This window comes from Anopheles aquasalis, chromosome 2 (genome assembly GCF_943734665.1).
Source record: "Anopheles aquasalis chromosome 2, idAnoAquaMG_Q_19, whole genome shotgun sequence".
Lineage (NCBI taxonomy): Eukaryota > Metazoa > Arthropoda > Insecta > Diptera > Culicidae > Anopheles > Anopheles aquasalis.
Window position 1 is genome coordinate 88,745,647 of NC_064877.1, and position 17,500 is coordinate 88,763,146.

The following is a 17,500-nucleotide window of genomic DNA, read 5'->3' on the forward strand; positions in this document are numbered from 1 at the left end:
CAAAGGACCGTAAGTTGAGTGGTGGAGAGGACTAGCATTTCCAGCAATCACCGACACTCCATTCCACCTCCGCAGGCAGACGATCGTATCGAAACGGCGCGGTTTTTTGTCAAAACGATTCCACATTATGATGCCGAGTTGAGGAAACTGGTTGAAGCTTGTGGAATCTTCCGGAAAGAAGCGGTCTTCTATGACAAACTGCACGCCCACTACCAGCGAGATCCGGCGAAGGTTAGCAAATGGGCCCCGGATTGCTATCTGGCGCGGAGTGAGTTGATTGTGCTGGAAGATCTTTCGCTGTCCCGCTATCGAACGATGCCATTTCAAAAGCTGTTCCGTGAGCACACTATGCAACTCGTGTATGATCGCTTGGCCCAGATGCACGCTTGTGCGATCGAGTTTGAGGTAAATCAGCTCAATGGACGAACGATTGAAGACGTTTTTGGTGAAGAGATTTTGTTTGAAACAACGTTCACCCCTACCAGTGGCTGGTTCGTTGCTGGAATGAAGGTAAAAACAAGAGGCCTTAGAATGGAACTCAGCTGCCAATCTTGTACCTTCCTCTCTTACAGGGCATTCTTACGGTAGCACTAGAAAGGAGTCATCATTCCAAGAATCCAACGAAAAGGGCCATCATTGAAAAGGAGATGATGTCGCGGCTGGAGCACGTTTACGCGCTGTCCAAGCCATCCGATCAGTTCCGCTGTACCGTCGTACATCGGGATCTTTGGTTTAACAATTTTATGTTTCAATGCTCACCGGATGATAGCGAATGTGATAATCCGCTCGATTGTTTGCTGATCGATTTCCAGCTGGCCCGCTATTTACCTCCAGCCGTTGACTTCCTGTGTGCCCTGTACCTGCTAACGGATCGAGCACAACGTGACCAGCAGCAGAAGCGGTTGGTTGAGTATTATTATAATTCTTTCCAGCGAAAACTCGCCCTGCTGGGTCTGGATGCTACGCTGCTGCTTCCCAGGGAACAGTTTGAGGAAACCCTTGCCCACTACCGACTGGTGGGACTCGTTTGGGCTGGCGTGCTGCATGGCTTTGTTAACTTTCCTCAAGGAATGATGGATGATCTGCATCAGACCGATTCGGATACGTATACGCGTATGTCCATGGTGAACAGAGATGATTTCGTCCTGAAGTACTACGATTGTGATCGGTTCTATCGCGACCGAATGAATGATATAGTCAACGAGACTATCGAATATTTATTTGATTTTTAGCGTAAAGCCCCGTCCCCCTGGTGTCAGTGTTTCGAAATAAAGATATTTTAGAGTGCTGCAATTAGGTCACGTATGATACCGGTAATGCGGTCACGGTATGGCGCATTATCACGCAGCACCTCCAAGCACATGTCGATCTTGGCTTTTCCACTGAATGCCTCGTAGCACTCGGTTGAGGAAAAGATATGATCCACCTTGCTTCGCGGCAACAGTGTCACGTGATTCATCAGAAAGTTCTCAATCAGTGCGGATGTACGATACTTGGTGCAGGATGCTAAAAACTCCTCCTTCTTTGGCAGTAGATTATGACCGTCATGTTTGGCCAGTTCTTCCTCCAAGCGGTTGAAGTAGAAGTTGATCAGTTCGGAGTAGTGCTGCTGGCGAAACTCTCCGGTCGTAGTCAGCGTGATGAGCATGTTTACATCGTATGCCGGCGGTGTATAGCGTGCGAACTGAAAATCAATAATCAAACACTCGACCGGCTGTCTAACGGTGTCGCCATCATCGTAACGAAACATAAGATTACTGGCCCATAGATCACCGTGACAGGCAACGTTTTTGTATTCGGTTGATGGCTTCACCAGCTCGTAGATTTGTTCGACAAATGGTGGAAGGCGGTCTAGAATAAACGGCAACTCTGGATTGTCCCGCTCGGTCACCTTCACCAGCTCCAACAACACTTTGATAGCATTGTTCAGCTCTTCCACGCGTGGATTGTTCTCGGTACGCTTCCAGGCATTCTCATCCAACACACCGGGTGCCAGCTGGGGCAAACTTTGGCCAGTTTTCGCTTCCAGCAGCAGGGAAGCAGAGTGGAACTTGGCCATCGCAACCAGAGCACACTCCAAATGCTGACGATCAAAGATACCCATCGAGTCGCTGGCGATGCTGGTGAAACCTTGAGTTTGCAAGTTCTCGAGCACGAGCGTATAGTTGGCCTTGGTTTCGACATAGTAGCAACGGGGAGCAAAGCGAGAAAACTCTTCCATTTTCGGGAGCAGCTCCTGATACATGCTTGCTTCCTTGCTAGCCGTCCCTATCGACTGCAAGTACTGCTGCAGCGTCGGTATTTTCGTTGGCGTTGTTTTGAGAAACAGCGGTGTCACCATCCCCGGCACCTGAAAGAATAACTCCGGTATGTGTTCGTTACAGTGCGGACGAGGATTACAGATGAGCTCCAGGAGAAAGTGGTCCCCTAGGTAACCGACACGGGTTGTATTGAATGGACGAACTCGTGCTCTAAAGTCGCTACTAACAAGATTAGAAAACTCCGGAATCTCTTGAAATCTGCCCGAAATACATATATTCCGAACAATATTATCCAAATCTAAACACAAGTTAGCGTCCATAACGTCCATCAGAAACAAAGCTTAAACGATTACTGGTTGATCTTGGAGATGGAATGCGATGGTTGCATCGAAGTATTGGTGGCACGCTGGCGCCACAAATGGGCAGTTACGTTGTGTGAGTGTTCGAACAATAAATTGATAAGTATGAAACGGGCTCACATTCCGCGGATCACGTTTGTTGATAATTATTCAAACGGTTGATAGCACCGTCGTTTGTTTAGTAGGCCGGAAAACTAGCCCATAGTTCCAAACAACACAATTGGATGCTGACGGTGGCTTACACCATAAATAAGGATCACAGTAGTCGCTGTTCTGTTCCCAGGTCGTTCGCAAGGTGACCGTTGGCGGTTACTGCGATAGAAAGATAGTAGCCTGGGCGAGGCAAAGTTAGCTGTGCTGATGAGTGTGAAAATGTGGCGGTCCAATTTTACGACCGAAATATTGCGGCAAATCGTGATCGATTCCAATGGGCCTAACGCTACCGAAGGTGTGACCATCAACTCTTGGTCCGTTGAACCGTTCAGCAAAACAAGAGTTGGATTTTTGGGAGATCATCACTCGTTGGAAATCATCTATAATTGGCTGGAAAGTGATGGGAAAGAGCGGGTAAAGAAAGAGCGATTTTTCGTAAAATCACTCCCCACCTCAATGCCAAGTTTCACCAACTATCTTAATGAGACACACACGTTTACTAAAGAAATGGCTATCTACCGTCATCTTATGCCGCTGCTCTTTGGCCTTAGCAACAGACGGTTTGCTCCAAGATGTTACCACCTGCAGGATTACGATGGTCTGTTGGTTATGGAAGACTTGTCCGTGCAGAACTTTCGTATCAAAAGCGGAACATTCGATCTGGCCCACCTGGAGCAGGCTCTGCAGACGTTGGCCAGCTTGCATGCAGCCTCGATTCGATTAGAACAGCGTCTGGGACGAACGGTTGCCGAACAGTTTCCCGAAGTGATTGCCGAAAATGCGTGGCTCTATCGTGAAGGTTACCCACGCGTTGCTGAACTGGAGGACAACATATTGTGCCTGGTGGCGTACGCGCGGGAACTCTATGGTGACGGGGGAGAACGATGCCAAAGTCTCATCGAGCGGCTCCCCGGGGTGATGCGACAAATTTACGATTTGGTGCAACCGTCCAAAACATATCGTAACGTGTTCAGTCATGCAGATCTGTGGAATAATAACATCTTGTTCCGTTACCTGTCGCACAAAGATGACACCGGTGGCATTAGCAAAGGACGTCCGCTCGGATCAGAAGCAGCAGCCGACCATCCAGTCGATTGCGTTCTGGTCGATTTTCAGTTATCAAGGTTCGTTCCGCCGGCATATGATTTCAACATGCTCGTCACACTCACGACGGCCGGCCATCGCCACTTCCTACACAAACACTGGCACCATCTGCAGCAAACGTACTACAAATCCTTACAATCACAACTGATCCAACGGGACGCGAGTGATACTTTTCGGGGCCCTTCTTTCAACGAGTTCAAGGCATCCTGCGAGCATTATCGGAAAGCTGGTGCACTGGACAGCTTCATCATCAATTACATGGTACTCCTTCCAACCGGTTGCTTGGATGAAACGTTCTCATCACCCGATCTATACGATGCATTCCGCGGAGACACAAAGAGTGCCACGATGTTACAGCTGCTACGATCACACACAAAGTATCGTGAAACAATGAAAGATATTATTGACAATATTATTGAAACTTTTCAAATTTAAAGGACCTTAACACGCTTGGACAAACAACCATTTGCGTTTAACCATATATCTACATTCTATTCTAAAGTACCAGCTTCTTTACACACACTGATCTGCAGTTGGCTACATGCCGGTTCAAAAACATAAATCAATCGGTTCGTCAAAAAGTTCTCTCAGTTTTGCACTCACTTTACCACCGGCACTACTAGTGGCAGCATAGGTTTTCTTTGCACGATTAACAACGGCCAGGGCAGCTTTACGTGATTGGATTTTTTCGTTCAACAGAGCACGATTCCGTTGTCGGCCCGCTGCTTGGTTATCGTCGTCTCCTTGGACCTCTTCTGTGTCATCCTTATCCGATGAGCCACTGTCCGATTCACTTTGCTTGCGGTTTCTGCCATCACCAGCACCGCCGTTCAGCATACTACGCTCCGAATGTACCCCGCCACTGTCCTTCCCACTCTTCTCCTCGCTGACAATCAATGATCGCAGGAAGTCCTTACACAACAAGCTTACCGGGGCCATCGTATGGGAAGACGAGGAAACTATCTGCAAATCGAGAGAATAGCCAAAGAGTAACAGTATTAGGATGAAATGTGTGCAACTGACAGGTGACGAAATTAGCTACCGGGATATACTAATTTTATTTTTATGCACAATGAATAAAACATGCAAAAATGTCAAATAAAACCCCATTTCGTTGATTCAATTCGTTGTTTTCTCAAACCCATGCTTTCGCTTGTAAATCATGCGAATCAAAGCACTCCAGGCATCGCAGGAAACGCTGAATGGTGGGCAGGTAGTAACCAACCCACCCAGCGCCATCTCTATCGACAACAGCTGGATGGGGATGCCGGATGCTTACAGTGCGCACTCGTGAACCTCAACCTTACGTTCCAACCGTACACTTTGCGTTGCCGAGCGGGACTATAAAAGCGCGAATTCAAATCATAATGGATGATCAATCGCTTCAGGGTAGTCCATCAGTCAGTGCATCAGGAGAGATTACCAAGAACGTTCGACGCGCGATCCTTCCATTTCTCAACCGTGAGTTGCTGCATGCCTCGTGCCGTGGCCGTGGTTTTTTTATTATAGAAAATTCCGTTTCCTTGTTTTTTGCTCGTCAACTGGTGACCTTTAACATTCTTTGATTGTGTACGTGTTAACGGATGATTGATTACAAGCGCCCTCCGCACTCAATTTGAATTTTAGCGCTTGTAACGTGTTATCGTCAGTTCGTGCAGTACAGATAGCCCACATTTGAATACAACAATAAGAGCATTCCGAATCGAATAAGCATTTCCGTGGAGATTAGTAAATAAAATAACTGGTTTCAGGTCAACAGAAAGTGCCCATCAGCCTACAAAGAGAGATGTATGTTTTCGGACTGCTCATATCGCTCTTGATAGCGATTTGTACCATCGGGAGTACAACCGTACGTGGTTGGCCCGTTACTAACCCGGAAGTAGTGGACAGTCTTATCTTTGCCGATCCGGAAGAGGTAAGTGACGGTATCGGAAGTGAAAAGAATAGAATTTTTGCAGTGTAAAAAGTATGGAAAACGCCCAGTTATCGGAACTCTATCGTGTACAAACTCACTGGAACCGAGTGGAACACGATGATGGCGATTTGCATGAACAATCACGCGAGCGCAGAAAAGATCGATACTAGTACTCTCTTTTACAACCTGCCACAAACATGCATATCGGTTCAAATCAAGTGCAGACCTCGTCACTACACCCACCCCCATCCGTTCCGGATTTTTTTCGAATGTTTTTTTTCTTCTTGTTTTTCTAGGCAGCACAATCGATGCGGGAAATACCTCAATGGCACTGCTTGCGGTACTTCAAGCATGACATTCACCTTATGCGACGCTGCCGCAACTATCGGATGCACATGCTACGTCGTCCCAACGATATGATGTAAAGACACAACGACCCGAGGGGGGCCATTTGCTAGGAAGGAGCGGTACAGCAACAGGCCAAATTCGTATATTACTCTTCAACTGTCAACGTCACGTGTTTCCTCATCTTCCTCTACCCCTGTCCTCTCTCGCGAATGAGATGGTTCGAATGTAGAGTACAAAATGGAACCGAGTTAAGTAAGGAGCTGGTAAGCTCGCTATTACTCTTTAACTATGAATATAAGTTTGATCTCGTTGTCCGACTCGGTGGCAGATAACGTAGAAAAGCGAATGGTTATTTTGTGTGGACTAAAACCAAATGAATCCACAATCATTCTATGTGCGCTAGACAGTGAGGCATCATTTCATTTGTTATCCGGTGTGGTTTCCTTTTTATGTTCATATTTTATGTAGATCAATGAGTTCTGTATGAGGTGCTAAGTAGCAGAGTATAACGTAAACGTATCGTAATCGAATTGAGCCAGAAAACTAAAACCTATCATATGCCAGCGTCTGATGACTTATCGTTTGTTGTTGGTCGAACACATAAGGGGCGGAGGGAGGTGATGAATGTAGCCTAGTAATCAGCCACAGTAATAATAAATTCGAATCAAACGTGTAGCACACAGAGAGTTGTGTCCTCTCCGTTCCGGTACTTACCTCCTTCACTGCACTTTTGCCAGGTATTCCGATGCTTAAGCCGGAACGAACATTCGTTTGCACGTTGCTGCCGGTGGACTGTTTTGCTAACATGGCGGCAAATGGTGTGTTTGGCCCCAGTACCGCCTCATTCATGCACATCACTGGCCCAAGCGATTCCTCATCATGATCCGATACTAGATGCAGCAATTCCTGGAATGAAAAAAGGGGTGATACTCCAATCGCTGGATCACTGGCCCCCCCTGTGACTGATAAATACCTGTTTTTCATTGAGGAAAAATAACTGCGATGTTGCCTGCCAATCGACGTTTAATGATTGAGAGCGTGGATAGCGTCGCGGTATCCAGACGGCTCCGTATACCTTCGGTAAGCGTTCCCGGTGATATAGTGGCATGGGGATATTGGGTAGAAATACGTACACTGCCACAGGTGAAGAGGAAAGATTCAAATTTGAGCATAAAAGACGATTATAACACGCAGAGTACTCACATTCGTTATTGTCCGTGAACGTAGCGATTAGATTGGTAAAAGGATCCAACGCTATCTGTTCGATGGAGAGCGCCACCGATACCTGGAGCTTGAGGGAGAGCAGATTCCATACCATAAGACGGTTCTCGGTGCTGACAACCACGAGATGCGAGTACGGTCCATTGCAAAACAAGACATTGCGTATCTGGGCAGCAGTTTTCACTGGAACAGCGGTACCCTGTCCTGTAGCGTTGCTCGTTTCCTCTCTCTGAGACACTGGCGTTCGCACTTCCTTAGGATTAATCACAAAAACGTGTCTCAATCCACAGGAACGGAACGAGCATTGGAAGCGTTCAACATTGTGCACCTTTTGCAGGGCCCGATACTTGCTGCCTGTGCTTAACCCGTTAATTAGTACATACAGGTCCCTTTCAGCCTTTCGGCTTGTGCGGCTAGAGGCAAGCAATTTCGCATCGATCCGTCGCTTCATGCCACTGCTCGTCTTGCAGCCAATTCCAAACGAGCTGAAAAGGCTAGCTTTTTTGAAGATGTTCAAGAGGCTAGTGGCCTGAATTTTCTGGAAAATGATACTCTTCTGCGTTTCCGTTATGCCCTCCCGTGCACCATCCTCAACTTCCCTGCGCGCAGAAAGCAAACGAGAGGACGGCGTTTTACGACGTTTGTCGGTTGCATTCCGGACAAGGGCACTGTCCGTTTTACCCTGCATTAGCTCAATCATTTCAGCAATAATCTTACGGCGTGCCTCTTCGTAGCGGTTGCTGGACTGCTTTTTCGGGGTTGTTTTTCTCTCTGGAACCGTCACAACGACACGATTCACACACCCGTCGAAACCATTCGGTGCGGAAAGAGCACACTTGAGCTTCAGTGTGTCCGTATTCCAAGCGCACAAAACATTCCCAAAACCGGCGGCCAGCAGTGAGCAATCCTGTGAGAAAGATATCGACCGTACGGGCAGATTACGGTACTGCACCAGTCCGGTGCACGTCCAGACGGGCTTGTCACTGCCGCCGGTCTGTTGAACCTCCTCTACCGACCACAGCTTGATACGATTATCTCCCAATCCAGCCGATGCACATTGCACATCTCGCTCACGGCCGTGGTTTGAGAACTCCAGTCCACAGACACCTCCCAGGTGGACATTTTCGACGCTTGTGTTTAGCGAGTAGATTTGTCGTGATTCATCGTACTTCCAGAACTTGAGGCGCGTCTCCGTGGAGTTGTGATAATCCGTCCAGTGTTCTACGGTGGCCAACCAGTGCACATTGACGGCCACGTTCGTTACGACGGTGTTGTGGATTGTGGAGCGATCTTCGTTCGTATTGTAGTTACGCAGCGTAATATCCAGCGTGTAGAGTAGGCTGTTGGTGTAGGTTGAGAAGAACTGAATGCAGCCTACTCTTCCGTTTAGTATGATTGCCTGCGTCCGCGGGTTCGTCCGCAGACCGATCGGGAACAGCGCTGCCCCGGGAACATCGTTCGATATCTTCGAGAAACTCTGCACCGTTGCGATCGGTTTGTGGAATGCGTTCAACACTCGGATGCTGTTATCGGACGTGCAGAGAGCAATCTTGAGATTTTCCGGCCCAACTGCCACATGTGCTATGCTATCGCTAACACGCGGTACCAGATCTGCCTTCTCGTGTTGTCCAATTTTCCACTTGACCAGCACACGCTCAGAACCACCGGAGTAGAAGTGAGTTCCGCTGCCAGTAAACGCCAAACATTGTACAGCATGCGGATGCCAGTGGTACTGGTCGTAGACGGGCGATCTAGTGAACAGGAAATCGCGGTACAGCGTTACCCGACCCAGCATATCACCAACGGCAACGATGGGCTCCGTTGGATGGCAAGCCACCAGCACAGGCTTCACTCGGCCAACGTGCGGTCGTGTTTTTAAAATGGGTTTCGACTTTAACACCACCCAGTTCCAGTGATACTCGCCAACGTAAGCGAAATAGTTCAATCCAACTCCTCCAGCCGCGACCAACACTTTCAGGTACTGTTCGTTGTTTGCTGAGTATGTGTTATCGGGAAGATCTTGTTTTTCTTGGATCGTGAGGCTAATCAATTCTAGCACTCTGCGCCTCCGCGGACAGTACTGTGCAACCACCGTTCGATCCAATCGGCCGTGCAGCAAAAAGGTGAACCCACCGTACCCGTCGTACACGATGTGGAAGGATTCGACGCAGAATTCGCTACTTAGTTGGACCTCATACTTTTCATGTAGCACTCCGGACCCGATTTTCCAGCACAAAATCAGCGCATCACTGGTACAGCCGTAAATGTACTTGCTCTCGCCCTGGTCCACGCACATTCCGATCAGCTGCCCGGCGGTAACGGTGTTCTCGTAGTTCCGCACAAACTCCCCTGTGTTGGCGCTGAACGCAAGGATCGCTTTTTCGTTGATGACAAACAGTAGGCTGGGGAATAGTGCAAAAAGTTGTAGTGAGATGCCTTCCGGACGCCGGCTGCTAGTCGTACTTACTTTCCATCCGCAGAAAACAGCGGAGGGTGGCTGACGATCGATCCGCCGGCTACCCGCCGGATGCGGAACCCATCGTTCGGGGTTTCTTCCATTTTATGCTCCACCTGCTTCCCGTTTGTTTCACGATTAACACTTTTGCTCACTTCCAAACACATTCCGCAGCAAAGCAGCCTATTTTCCGAGCAGGATCTTTGGAAAATCACACGCGAATTTTCGTGAAATAAACCGCGTGTTTTTCGCCGAAAAGTAAACAAACCATTGACAGCCAACTGTCAGAGTGTGTGTCTTGGCTAGCGAAAAGGTGTCTCGGATAATGCGGCGGTTGGCGGGAACGGCGATTACTTAAAAGTCGGTGAAAGCCGCCGTGCCGAGAACTGATCGTGCTTGTTCTTTGTTCCAACCGGCTGCACAGCAGGGTTCGTCGCAGCCCCTCTTATCATCGCGATCAGGAAGAGCTGCATAAACCAGTTCCCGAGTGGATACAAGTGCAAAGGATAAAGAGCGGCAGGCAAGGTAAAACATAATTACGTTGGTCTAGAATGGTGGTGCAGCACTCGTGACTCGGAACAAAAAAGTGCGCACGAACACGTTAAATTGTTCTTCTGAAATTAGTAGTAAATTGTGGAAACTTGTTTGCGAATAGAAAACGTGATTTGAGGTAGGTGACTAAGAACAGAACATCGAGGCCCTTATCGTGTACCAGTCGCACCAGTTTTGAGACAAATCGGACGGTGTAATTCATGGTCCAGTTATTGGCCTGAGTTGCGGTCGCACAGCGGTTCGTAGGCTGTGAGAACAAGAAACGGATCGTGAAGCATAATATAACGAATCTTCTTTACATATTTTATTGCAGTTGATATCGGCTAATCTAACCGAGTCTCTGTAATGCCGATGACCTTCTTCTAGAATAGATCTCTTGCCGATTGCACCGAATTAGCATGAGAGTAGATTCGCTGTCAGGTCGGAAGACTGCTCATCAAAAACATGAATTCCATTTCCGTCCCGAAACCCCGTTAATGAATTAACATTAAAACCCTCCCAGGCCCAGCCATCCCCCATTTTCTTTCATCTTTTTTTTTGTATATTCTCATTGTTTGCCTGCTCCTGCTTAGCCATTTAAATAGGCCGATTATGTGGCACTTGTGGAACGCGGATGGAGTCTCGTTCTTAAGCTACCTCTCGAGATGTCCTACAGTGTAGTGCCGCAAACCTGATTTTTGTCTTAAACGCCCTCTTTCCCTCCTTTCTCTTGCCTTCTTGAGCAGCGCGAGTGATGCTGCTGCTGTGGCGCCGCCAAAGGTGAACGGTAATAAGTGCGAAAAGAAAGAAAGCAGAATGATCAAGCGCCAGCAAACCGAGCAAAAGAACCCGAGGCGTATCTCTCTTTTTCTCGTTTGCGCGAAAACGTTGAGAAGTCGCGGAGTCGCGAAGAGTTGTTACCGGGATTTTATTTCCGTTTTGTTTGTTTTATTGCTTATAGCGTCTCTCATTCTCTCTTTCCATCTCCATCGTCACCTCTCCCCTGAACAGCACTCCGATCTCCGTGGATATCTGGACAGTCGCGAACGATGTCCCAATTCACGTCTGAATGGCTCGTGAAACTGGCGTTTCTACTGCTGGCGGTGATCGTAGTTACGATCGATGGTGCACCATCGACCATCACAGCACACCATGCCCGCAATCCGGATGTGAGGCCAGCTAGGAAACGGAACGTAGACGATGTGATCGCCGCCTCGGGCAGTTCCAACGATAAGCCATCGCTGACCACGTACGATCAACGACAGAATGGCAAATACAACATTCACGTCAACATTAAGGACGTGAAAATAATTGCCGTCGATGGCGAAAACCTGGAGGGCAATCTGGGGGATGATACCGACTACGACTATGGAGATTATGACTACGATCCAGCGCACCTGACCGTCAGTCCGTTGCCGATCTTTGGATCTGGTTCCGTTTCCATTACTAAACCACCGAAATCGACCACGAAGGCACCGGGCCCGGCCAGCACGACCCCGACTCCGTCCTCGACTACGAGGAAACCCATGGAATCGGTGACCATGGTGAGCAGCGAGTCCGTTACCCTACCGCCGAAGGAACCGGTCAAAACGCCGCTCAAACCAACCGAAAGTTCCACGAGTGCGCCAGAACCAATTACAACCGAAGCGCTGGTAGTTAGCGGTGGCAGCACGACGCACGAGCTTCCGTCGAGCAACATTATCGTAATCAAGCCAACTCCTGCCCCGGTCCAGTACGACTACCAGGAGATTCCGGTGCAGGTGATCATGGATCCTATTCTGCGACCGGGAGCCAAGTATCGCAGCAGCAGCCAGCACGTGCCAGCATCGGCATCTCGGCGTCATTACGAGGCACAACCTTCGATTAGGCGATCGATCAACTGCCACGAGGGAGAGTATCGTGATCGGGAAGGAAACTGTCGGGCACGTCGATCGGGCATGTAAGTGTGGAAACGCGGAGGAGTTAAAGGGGGGAACTGACAAAATAAGCAATAATGGAACCGCGTGCCCTCCGGGCAGATAGGCTGGCAGGCAGTCTGTGCTTGATGCGGGATCACTTTACTTTCATTCCATTTGTACACACGCATACACGGTTCAACAATTATTATGCTTCCCGTTGCAGCCTCAAACTGTTCCGTCTTCTATCATCCTTGAAGGAGAAAAATGACTGAAGCGCATGGGCGCTGCGTGCCTTGATAACTGGAAATTCTCGTCTACGCACCCCCATCCCAAGCATGGTTGCGTGCGAAGAAGGGTTTTTTAATTTATCGACCAGTCTACGGATCTCGCGGCCGATCCATAGCTTCATGCTTATTTATATGATATCTTCCAAATATAACCCATTCTTCATACTCTAAATGCGCTCCGTACGAATTTGTTCACTGCAGGTGGTGCGCAGCAAGGCAAGAAAGAACACTGGGCCCAGTTGCCCAGCCCAGGAGTCGATATAGATAGCCGAAGGTGATGTATATTTGGGGAACCGATCCATTACAAACTAGTGACTGATGAACATAAACGAATTGATGACCAAACCCGAGTGCGTTTCGAAATGAGATCACGTTCCGGACCAGTGTGTGGATGTATCAGAGATGTTAATCGCGCGCTCTTCCCTTCGTGCTTGTGCTTGTGGTGTGAACACTACTTAAACCTAACCGAAAACAAAGGGACAACCCCACCAAACCTAATCATTAGTCAAAGATATCCCTTTTTCCAAAATCGTTATCCCTCACCACGCCCCTAGGCTTTGACTTAATGTCGATTTCATTAAGTACCAATTTGGTAACATATTGTGCCAGTCTTGCTTGACCGAAAAAAGTTATGTACGTGGAATGGTTTTGCTGTAAAAATTTGAGCTAGCAGCAGACTCGCGCAGATGTTTCTTAAGACGAGAGGCCCGAGTTGGTTAAAAAGCAACTTGCTAAGGAGTCTACATGTGCCACGATTCCCCCACTGGAGCACTTGGTTGCGGTAGCGGTAGTATGCAATCTGGGTATATAACTGCTAACCGGAACAGAGCACGAGGGTAATCACAGCCGACACAAACAGAACAGCAGCGGTATGAAGGCTCCGATAGCGATGAACACGGGCAGCATCATAGATGATTCATCGAGCGAATAAGGATTCGGTTGCTTGGGGCCACTAGTTTTACGTTGCCTCGTCGTCGATGGTTTCGCCGATGGTTCACTGGTCGGTGCGGTGAAGAAATCGTCCAGGGCACTGTCCTCTAAACCATCCTGCCCGTGTCCCACATCGTCGAGCGGTGATGCATGGCCTGCTGCGCCCGTGTCACCATCAAGCTGCTGCTGCTGTTGATGCTGCGACGGTTGAGCTTCATGCTTGAGCGGTGCTAACCGTGGAAGACTTGCCTCATCGTAACTTTTGATCAGCACGATACCGTTCACTTTCGGGTTGTCCTTGTAGCCCTTCAGGAACTCGAGCTTCACTTTGCCACCCCGGATTTCCGAGCTTTCCTCTTTGTAGTATAACCGTCCGCGGGATACCGAAAAGAACACGTACTCGTCGTGTGCCGTTCCCTTGCCAACGAGCGCGTAAATATCCAGATCCGAAACGACAGTATGCCGGTTGAGCAGAACATCGAACACTTTCATGTTGGGTGCGTTGAAGTAAACTTCGCAGAACTTCAGTATCAGCACATACTCCCCGTCCCCGGCCAGCGGTACATCGTAGCCGAACGTGTCGTGATGATAACGTTCCGTTTGGTACAGGATTTCGTCCTGCGGCTTGACACGGTTAATCACCAGCAGCTGGCGCCCATAGTCCGATTCCGTTCCCACCCTGCCCATCAGCGGATCGCGCGCATAGTGGATTCCGTGCGAATCTGTATGAGCCTCTCCACCGGCGTTTATCGCATAGATCACATTATGCAATTCCGAGCGGGCTACTGCCAGCAGCATTACCACCAGCGTGCCAACAAACCATACCGACAGCGTGGACATCTTCTATTCGATTCTCTCTCTCTATCACGGGGTTCTTGCCGGGTCTGCTGGATCTGCTGGAACCGAATAAAGGAACCGAATTAACGCTGGAACAAGCGGCACACAGACGGCACTTTGGCACGCATGAAAATCGATAATCGGAAGGGCGGCACGAGGTGGCAATCAAGACCGCCGGTGGTTTCCGTGCTGTAAATAGCCGGGACCTACCTCGCTTTACACTACGCTGTGTCGTGCAGGCTCACTATTGGACGAGAAAACATCGGGGTTGAGTGATAAAATTGCCGGTATTATTACGTGGCATTCCCGCTTCACGCCTTTCCAACTTTTCCATCCATCCTGCCCTTGCCTGGCTGCGAACGCTGTTTCTGATGGTGTGCGTGCAGACGTTTTGTTTTGGTGCGGTGGGCCCGTGAAAAAACGTGCGCGTGTTTCGTGAAACTCCGAACGAACGACATCCGAACAGTCGTCGGCACGTGTACGCGAAGTGGTTTTCCAACGCGCATCGTTTGGCCCAACATAACCACTGAGCGATGAGCATGTTGCGGGCAACGAGGAAACTCCCAACGAAACTCGCCTTTCGTTAAGCACATTCAAAAGGTAACGGTTTGCGCGAAAAATCACTACGTTGCTGTAATTGTACTTAGCACTACCACATCACACACCACAGCGACCACGTGTTGCTGGACGTGGCATGTCGAGGCATATCCTTTTTGCCCTACATTATCAAGGTTTAGCCTTGTAACCTACATTTTGAACGACACCAACTTATTGCATTACATATTGAAATTTAATTTGCATAATCAATTAGCTTTTAAATGCACTGGTCCGCGCGTCCGGCCGCTGCAAGGATTGCAGTCCGCGATGGCATATCAACTTATGTGGTTTTTGTTTTGTGTTTCCGTTGCGTACGGGCAGCGTATTAAGTCTGGAGCCAGTGATAACGCATCAACGGATATGGTCGATTTCAAGCTCTTCCATGACGATAATCCACAGCTGGAGCTCGCGCAACTTGTGTTGGATTTGATCGAGCAAATGCCACCAGGACATTGTTACGCGTTTCTGTACGACGAAGTGTACGAGAGTGTCTTGGAGGTGGAACTGTTCGAGCGAATCGGGCGGGTTTCGAGGTTTATCGTGAAAATCCCAACCGACGAGGATACCCTAAACCCACGGCCATCCCTCTTGTGCAATCTTCAAGAGATTCGCAAAGTGGGCTGCGGAGGCTATGTGATGTTGCTTGCCAACGGCATCCAGATGGAGCGCCTGCTACGTTTCGGTGACCAAACGCGCCAAATTGATACACGAGCTCGCTTCATCATGCTCCATGATTATCGACTGTTTCAACCGCAGATGCACTATCTTTGGAAGCGAATTGTTAACGTCGTCTTCGTGAGGCCACTTCGCAACCGACGAGCTCTGGATCGAAAGACCCAGCGTCAGTACGACGATGGTACGGTTTATGAGCTGAGCACCGTGCCCTTCCCGATACCGTTAAAAGGAATATTTTTCTCCAAGATACTCAACTTCTGGCAAAGGGGGAAATTTCGATCACTATCCAAAAGCAAGAAAGCGTTGTTCGGTGATAAAACAACCGATCTCCAGGGCCAGCTAATGCAGGTGGTCGTGTTAGAGCATACGCCAGCGGTTTTTAAATCGAACACACCTGCTCACAGGGTAGAAAATGGATCGCAAACGCGGGACACCTGGTCTCAACGACCACAACAGCAGCCGTTGTACTATGGTGTTGAAATCGAACTGATAAAAACGATTGCGAATGTGATGCACTTTCGAATGTCGTTCTACGAGACACCGGATGCAGAAACGGAACGCTGGGGCGTGCAACAGGACAACGGCACGCTAACTGGATTGCTAGGCGAGATGCGCGAAGGACGGGCAGACTTTGCCCTGGCGGATCTACATCACACCCAGTACCATCTAGACTTTATGGACCTAAGTACACCTTACAACACCGAATGTCTTACCTTCCTGACCCCGGAAGCGTTGAGCGATAACTCGTGGAAAACTCTGATACTACCGTTCAATGGGGAAATGTGGGCCGGTGTGCTGGTGTCCCTGTTCTCCGTCGGTTTTGTGTTTTATGCTTTCTCCAACACATTGGCTTACATGCACCGCCATGAGCGTGGCTATCGACCGGACTATGATCTTCTTCAACGGCATCGTCAACGGAAACGGCGATTGCTGTACGGCCGATCGTTGGTTCGCCGTTTACGCCGGAAATGTGTCTGGAAGATCCCGCAAAGTTTGGCATCCCGATTGAATCGAAAAAAACGGAACTATTCGAAGCCAAGTAATGCCGCCTCTATGTATAATTCGAACAAATCGTTAGCGAAGCTTCACATGATACCATTCAAACGGAGACCGGAACCATGGCACGATCCATTGCCAGCGCAGGACATTTTCGATACCTTTTCAGGCTGTATTCTCTACACTTACAGTATGCTGCTATTGGTTTCCCTTCCAAGGCTCCCGGCAGGTTGGTCATTGCGTGTTCTGACCGGTTGGTACTGGCTGTATTGTTTGCTGGTCGTCGTTGCCTATCGGGCTTCGTTCACGGCCATCTTGGCTAATCCGGTACCACGCCTGACCATCGATACGCTGCATGATCTAGCCGAAAGCCCTATCCGATGCCTTGCCTGGGGTCAGCAGAATCAGCTCTTCTTCCAAATGGCCCGCGATCCTAGCTCGCAAGCTATAAGCGTGAAGCTGGAACACGCTCCGTTCGTGGAACAGGCCATCGAAAGGGTAATCGAAGGCACAGCGGCGTACTACGAGAATATTTATCAGCTGAGAGAGCTGAGATCTACAAGGAAATCGGAAAAAGCGCGCCAAACGCTACACATAATGCAAGAGTGTGCCGTCCTCATGCCGGTTTCGATTGGACTGGAAAAGAATTCTCCACTGAAACCACAGGTCGATCGTTACGTGCGGGCGCTTATTGAAGGAGGGTTGACCGGGAAGTGGTTATCCGATGCGATCGAGCGATTCCAATCCAATGTCGAGCTGCCACCGCAGGAGGCGACGATCGATCTGAAAAAGATGTATGCCGGTATCGTTGCTCTTGCCATCGGTTATACCGTCAGCATGGTGGCCCTCGCTGCCGAGAAGCTGTACTGGCGCTTTGTCGTCGAGACTAACCCAGCGTTCGATAAGTATCTACTAGGACTTCGGTTCACCACC

At 49.1% G+C, this 17,500-nt stretch overlaps 8 protein-coding genes across 13 annotated transcripts in view; 5 read left to right on the top strand and 3 right to left on the bottom strand.

Moving 5' to 3' along the window:
• Positions 1 to 1,360, top strand: part of LOC126570999 (uncharacterized) — a 1,845-nt gene extending 485 nt beyond the window's left edge. The window contains exons 1-3 of one of the 2 annotated variants that reach the window (XM_050229186.1): positions 1 to 9; positions 76 to 510; positions 573 to 1,360. The exon at positions 1 to 9 is cut by the window's left edge and continues 485 nt beyond it. In XM_050229186.1, coding sequence (XP_050085143.1) covers positions 1 to 9; positions 76 to 510; positions 573 to 1,232 — 1,104 coding nt within the window. In that variant the 3' untranslated portion in view covers positions 1,233 to 1,360. The remainder of the gene's footprint in view (positions 10 to 75; positions 511 to 572) is intronic. The other variant, XM_050229187.1, reaches the window with a different exon arrangement.
• LOC126570998 (uncharacterized) lies at positions 1,193 to 2,696 on the bottom strand. Its single transcript, XM_050229184.1, has one exon. It carries the CDS (start codon positions 2,588 to 2,590, stop codon positions 1,280 to 1,282), a length of 1,311 nt encoding a protein of 436 aa, XP_050085141.1. The 5' UTR covers positions 2,591 to 2,696; the 3' UTR covers positions 1,193 to 1,279.
• A 186-nt stretch (positions 2,697 to 2,882) lies between these two features.
• LOC126570997 (uncharacterized) lies at positions 2,883 to 4,334 on the top strand. Its single transcript, XM_050229183.1, has one exon. The coding sequence runs from the start codon at positions 2,981 to 2,983 to the stop codon at positions 4,310 to 4,312; it is 1,332 nt and encodes a 443-aa protein (XP_050085140.1). The 5' UTR covers positions 2,883 to 2,980; the 3' UTR covers positions 4,313 to 4,334.
• On the bottom strand, positions 4,256 to 10,054 carry LOC126570993 (WD repeat-containing protein 75). The gene is made up of 5 exons (XM_050229177.1): positions 9,829 to 10,054; positions 7,344 to 9,763; positions 7,114 to 7,274; positions 6,855 to 7,046; positions 4,256 to 4,840 (listed from the first exon to the last, which is right to left on the bottom strand). The coding sequence occupies exons 1-5, from the start codon at positions 9,981 to 9,983 to the stop codon at positions 4,427 to 4,429; spliced, it is 3,342 nt and encodes a 1,113-aa protein (XP_050085134.1). The 5' UTR covers positions 9,984 to 10,054; the 3' UTR covers positions 4,256 to 4,426.
• On the top strand, positions 5,269 to 6,826 carry LOC126571000 (uncharacterized). 2 transcript variants are annotated; one of them, XM_050229188.1, is made up of 3 exons: positions 5,269 to 5,338; positions 5,629 to 5,792; positions 6,089 to 6,826. In XM_050229188.1, exons 2-3 carry the CDS (start codon positions 5,664 to 5,666, stop codon positions 6,215 to 6,217), a joined length of 258 nt encoding a protein of 85 aa, XP_050085145.1. In that variant the 5' UTR covers positions 5,269 to 5,338; positions 5,629 to 5,663; the 3' UTR covers positions 6,218 to 6,826. The 2 variants fall into 2 exon arrangements, with proteins under 2 accessions (XP_050085145.1, XP_050085146.1); XM_050229189.1 differs by having other exon boundaries at positions 5,270 to 5,338; positions 5,637 to 5,792.
• Positions 10,055 to 11,100: 1,046 nt separating the features above from the next.
• On the top strand, positions 11,101 to 12,692 carry LOC126570876 (uncharacterized). The gene is made up of 2 exons (XM_050228941.1): positions 11,101 to 12,286; positions 12,469 to 12,692. Exons 1-2 carry the CDS (start codon positions 11,397 to 11,399, stop codon positions 12,515 to 12,517), a joined length of 939 nt encoding a protein of 312 aa, XP_050084898.1. The 5' UTR covers positions 11,101 to 11,396; the 3' UTR covers positions 12,518 to 12,692.
• A 101-nt stretch (positions 12,693 to 12,793) lies between these two features.
• LOC126570877 (malectin-A) lies at positions 12,794 to 14,698 on the bottom strand. 4 transcript variants are annotated; one of them, XM_050228944.1, is made up of 2 exons: positions 14,510 to 14,698; positions 12,794 to 14,346 (listed from the first exon to the last, which is right to left on the bottom strand). In XM_050228944.1, exon 2 carries the CDS (start codon positions 14,300 to 14,302, stop codon positions 13,373 to 13,375), a length of 930 nt encoding a protein of 309 aa, XP_050084901.1. In that variant the 5' UTR covers positions 14,303 to 14,346; positions 14,510 to 14,698; the 3' UTR covers positions 12,794 to 13,372. The 4 variants fall into 4 exon arrangements, with proteins under 4 accessions (XP_050084901.1, XP_050084899.1, XP_050084900.1 ...); XM_050228942.1 differs by having other exon boundaries at positions 12,794 to 14,355; XM_050228943.1 differs by having other exon boundaries at positions 12,794 to 14,358.
• Positions 14,699 to 15,256: 558 nt separating this feature from the next.
• LOC126577837 (uncharacterized) overlaps positions 15,257 to 17,500 on the top strand; it is a 2,256-nt gene continuing 12 nt past the window's right edge. Inside the window, exon 1 of the mRNA XM_050239800.1 lies at positions 15,257 to 17,500. This exon is cut by the window's right edge and continues 12 nt beyond it. Coding sequence (XP_050095757.1) covers positions 15,257 to 17,500 — 2,244 coding nt within the window.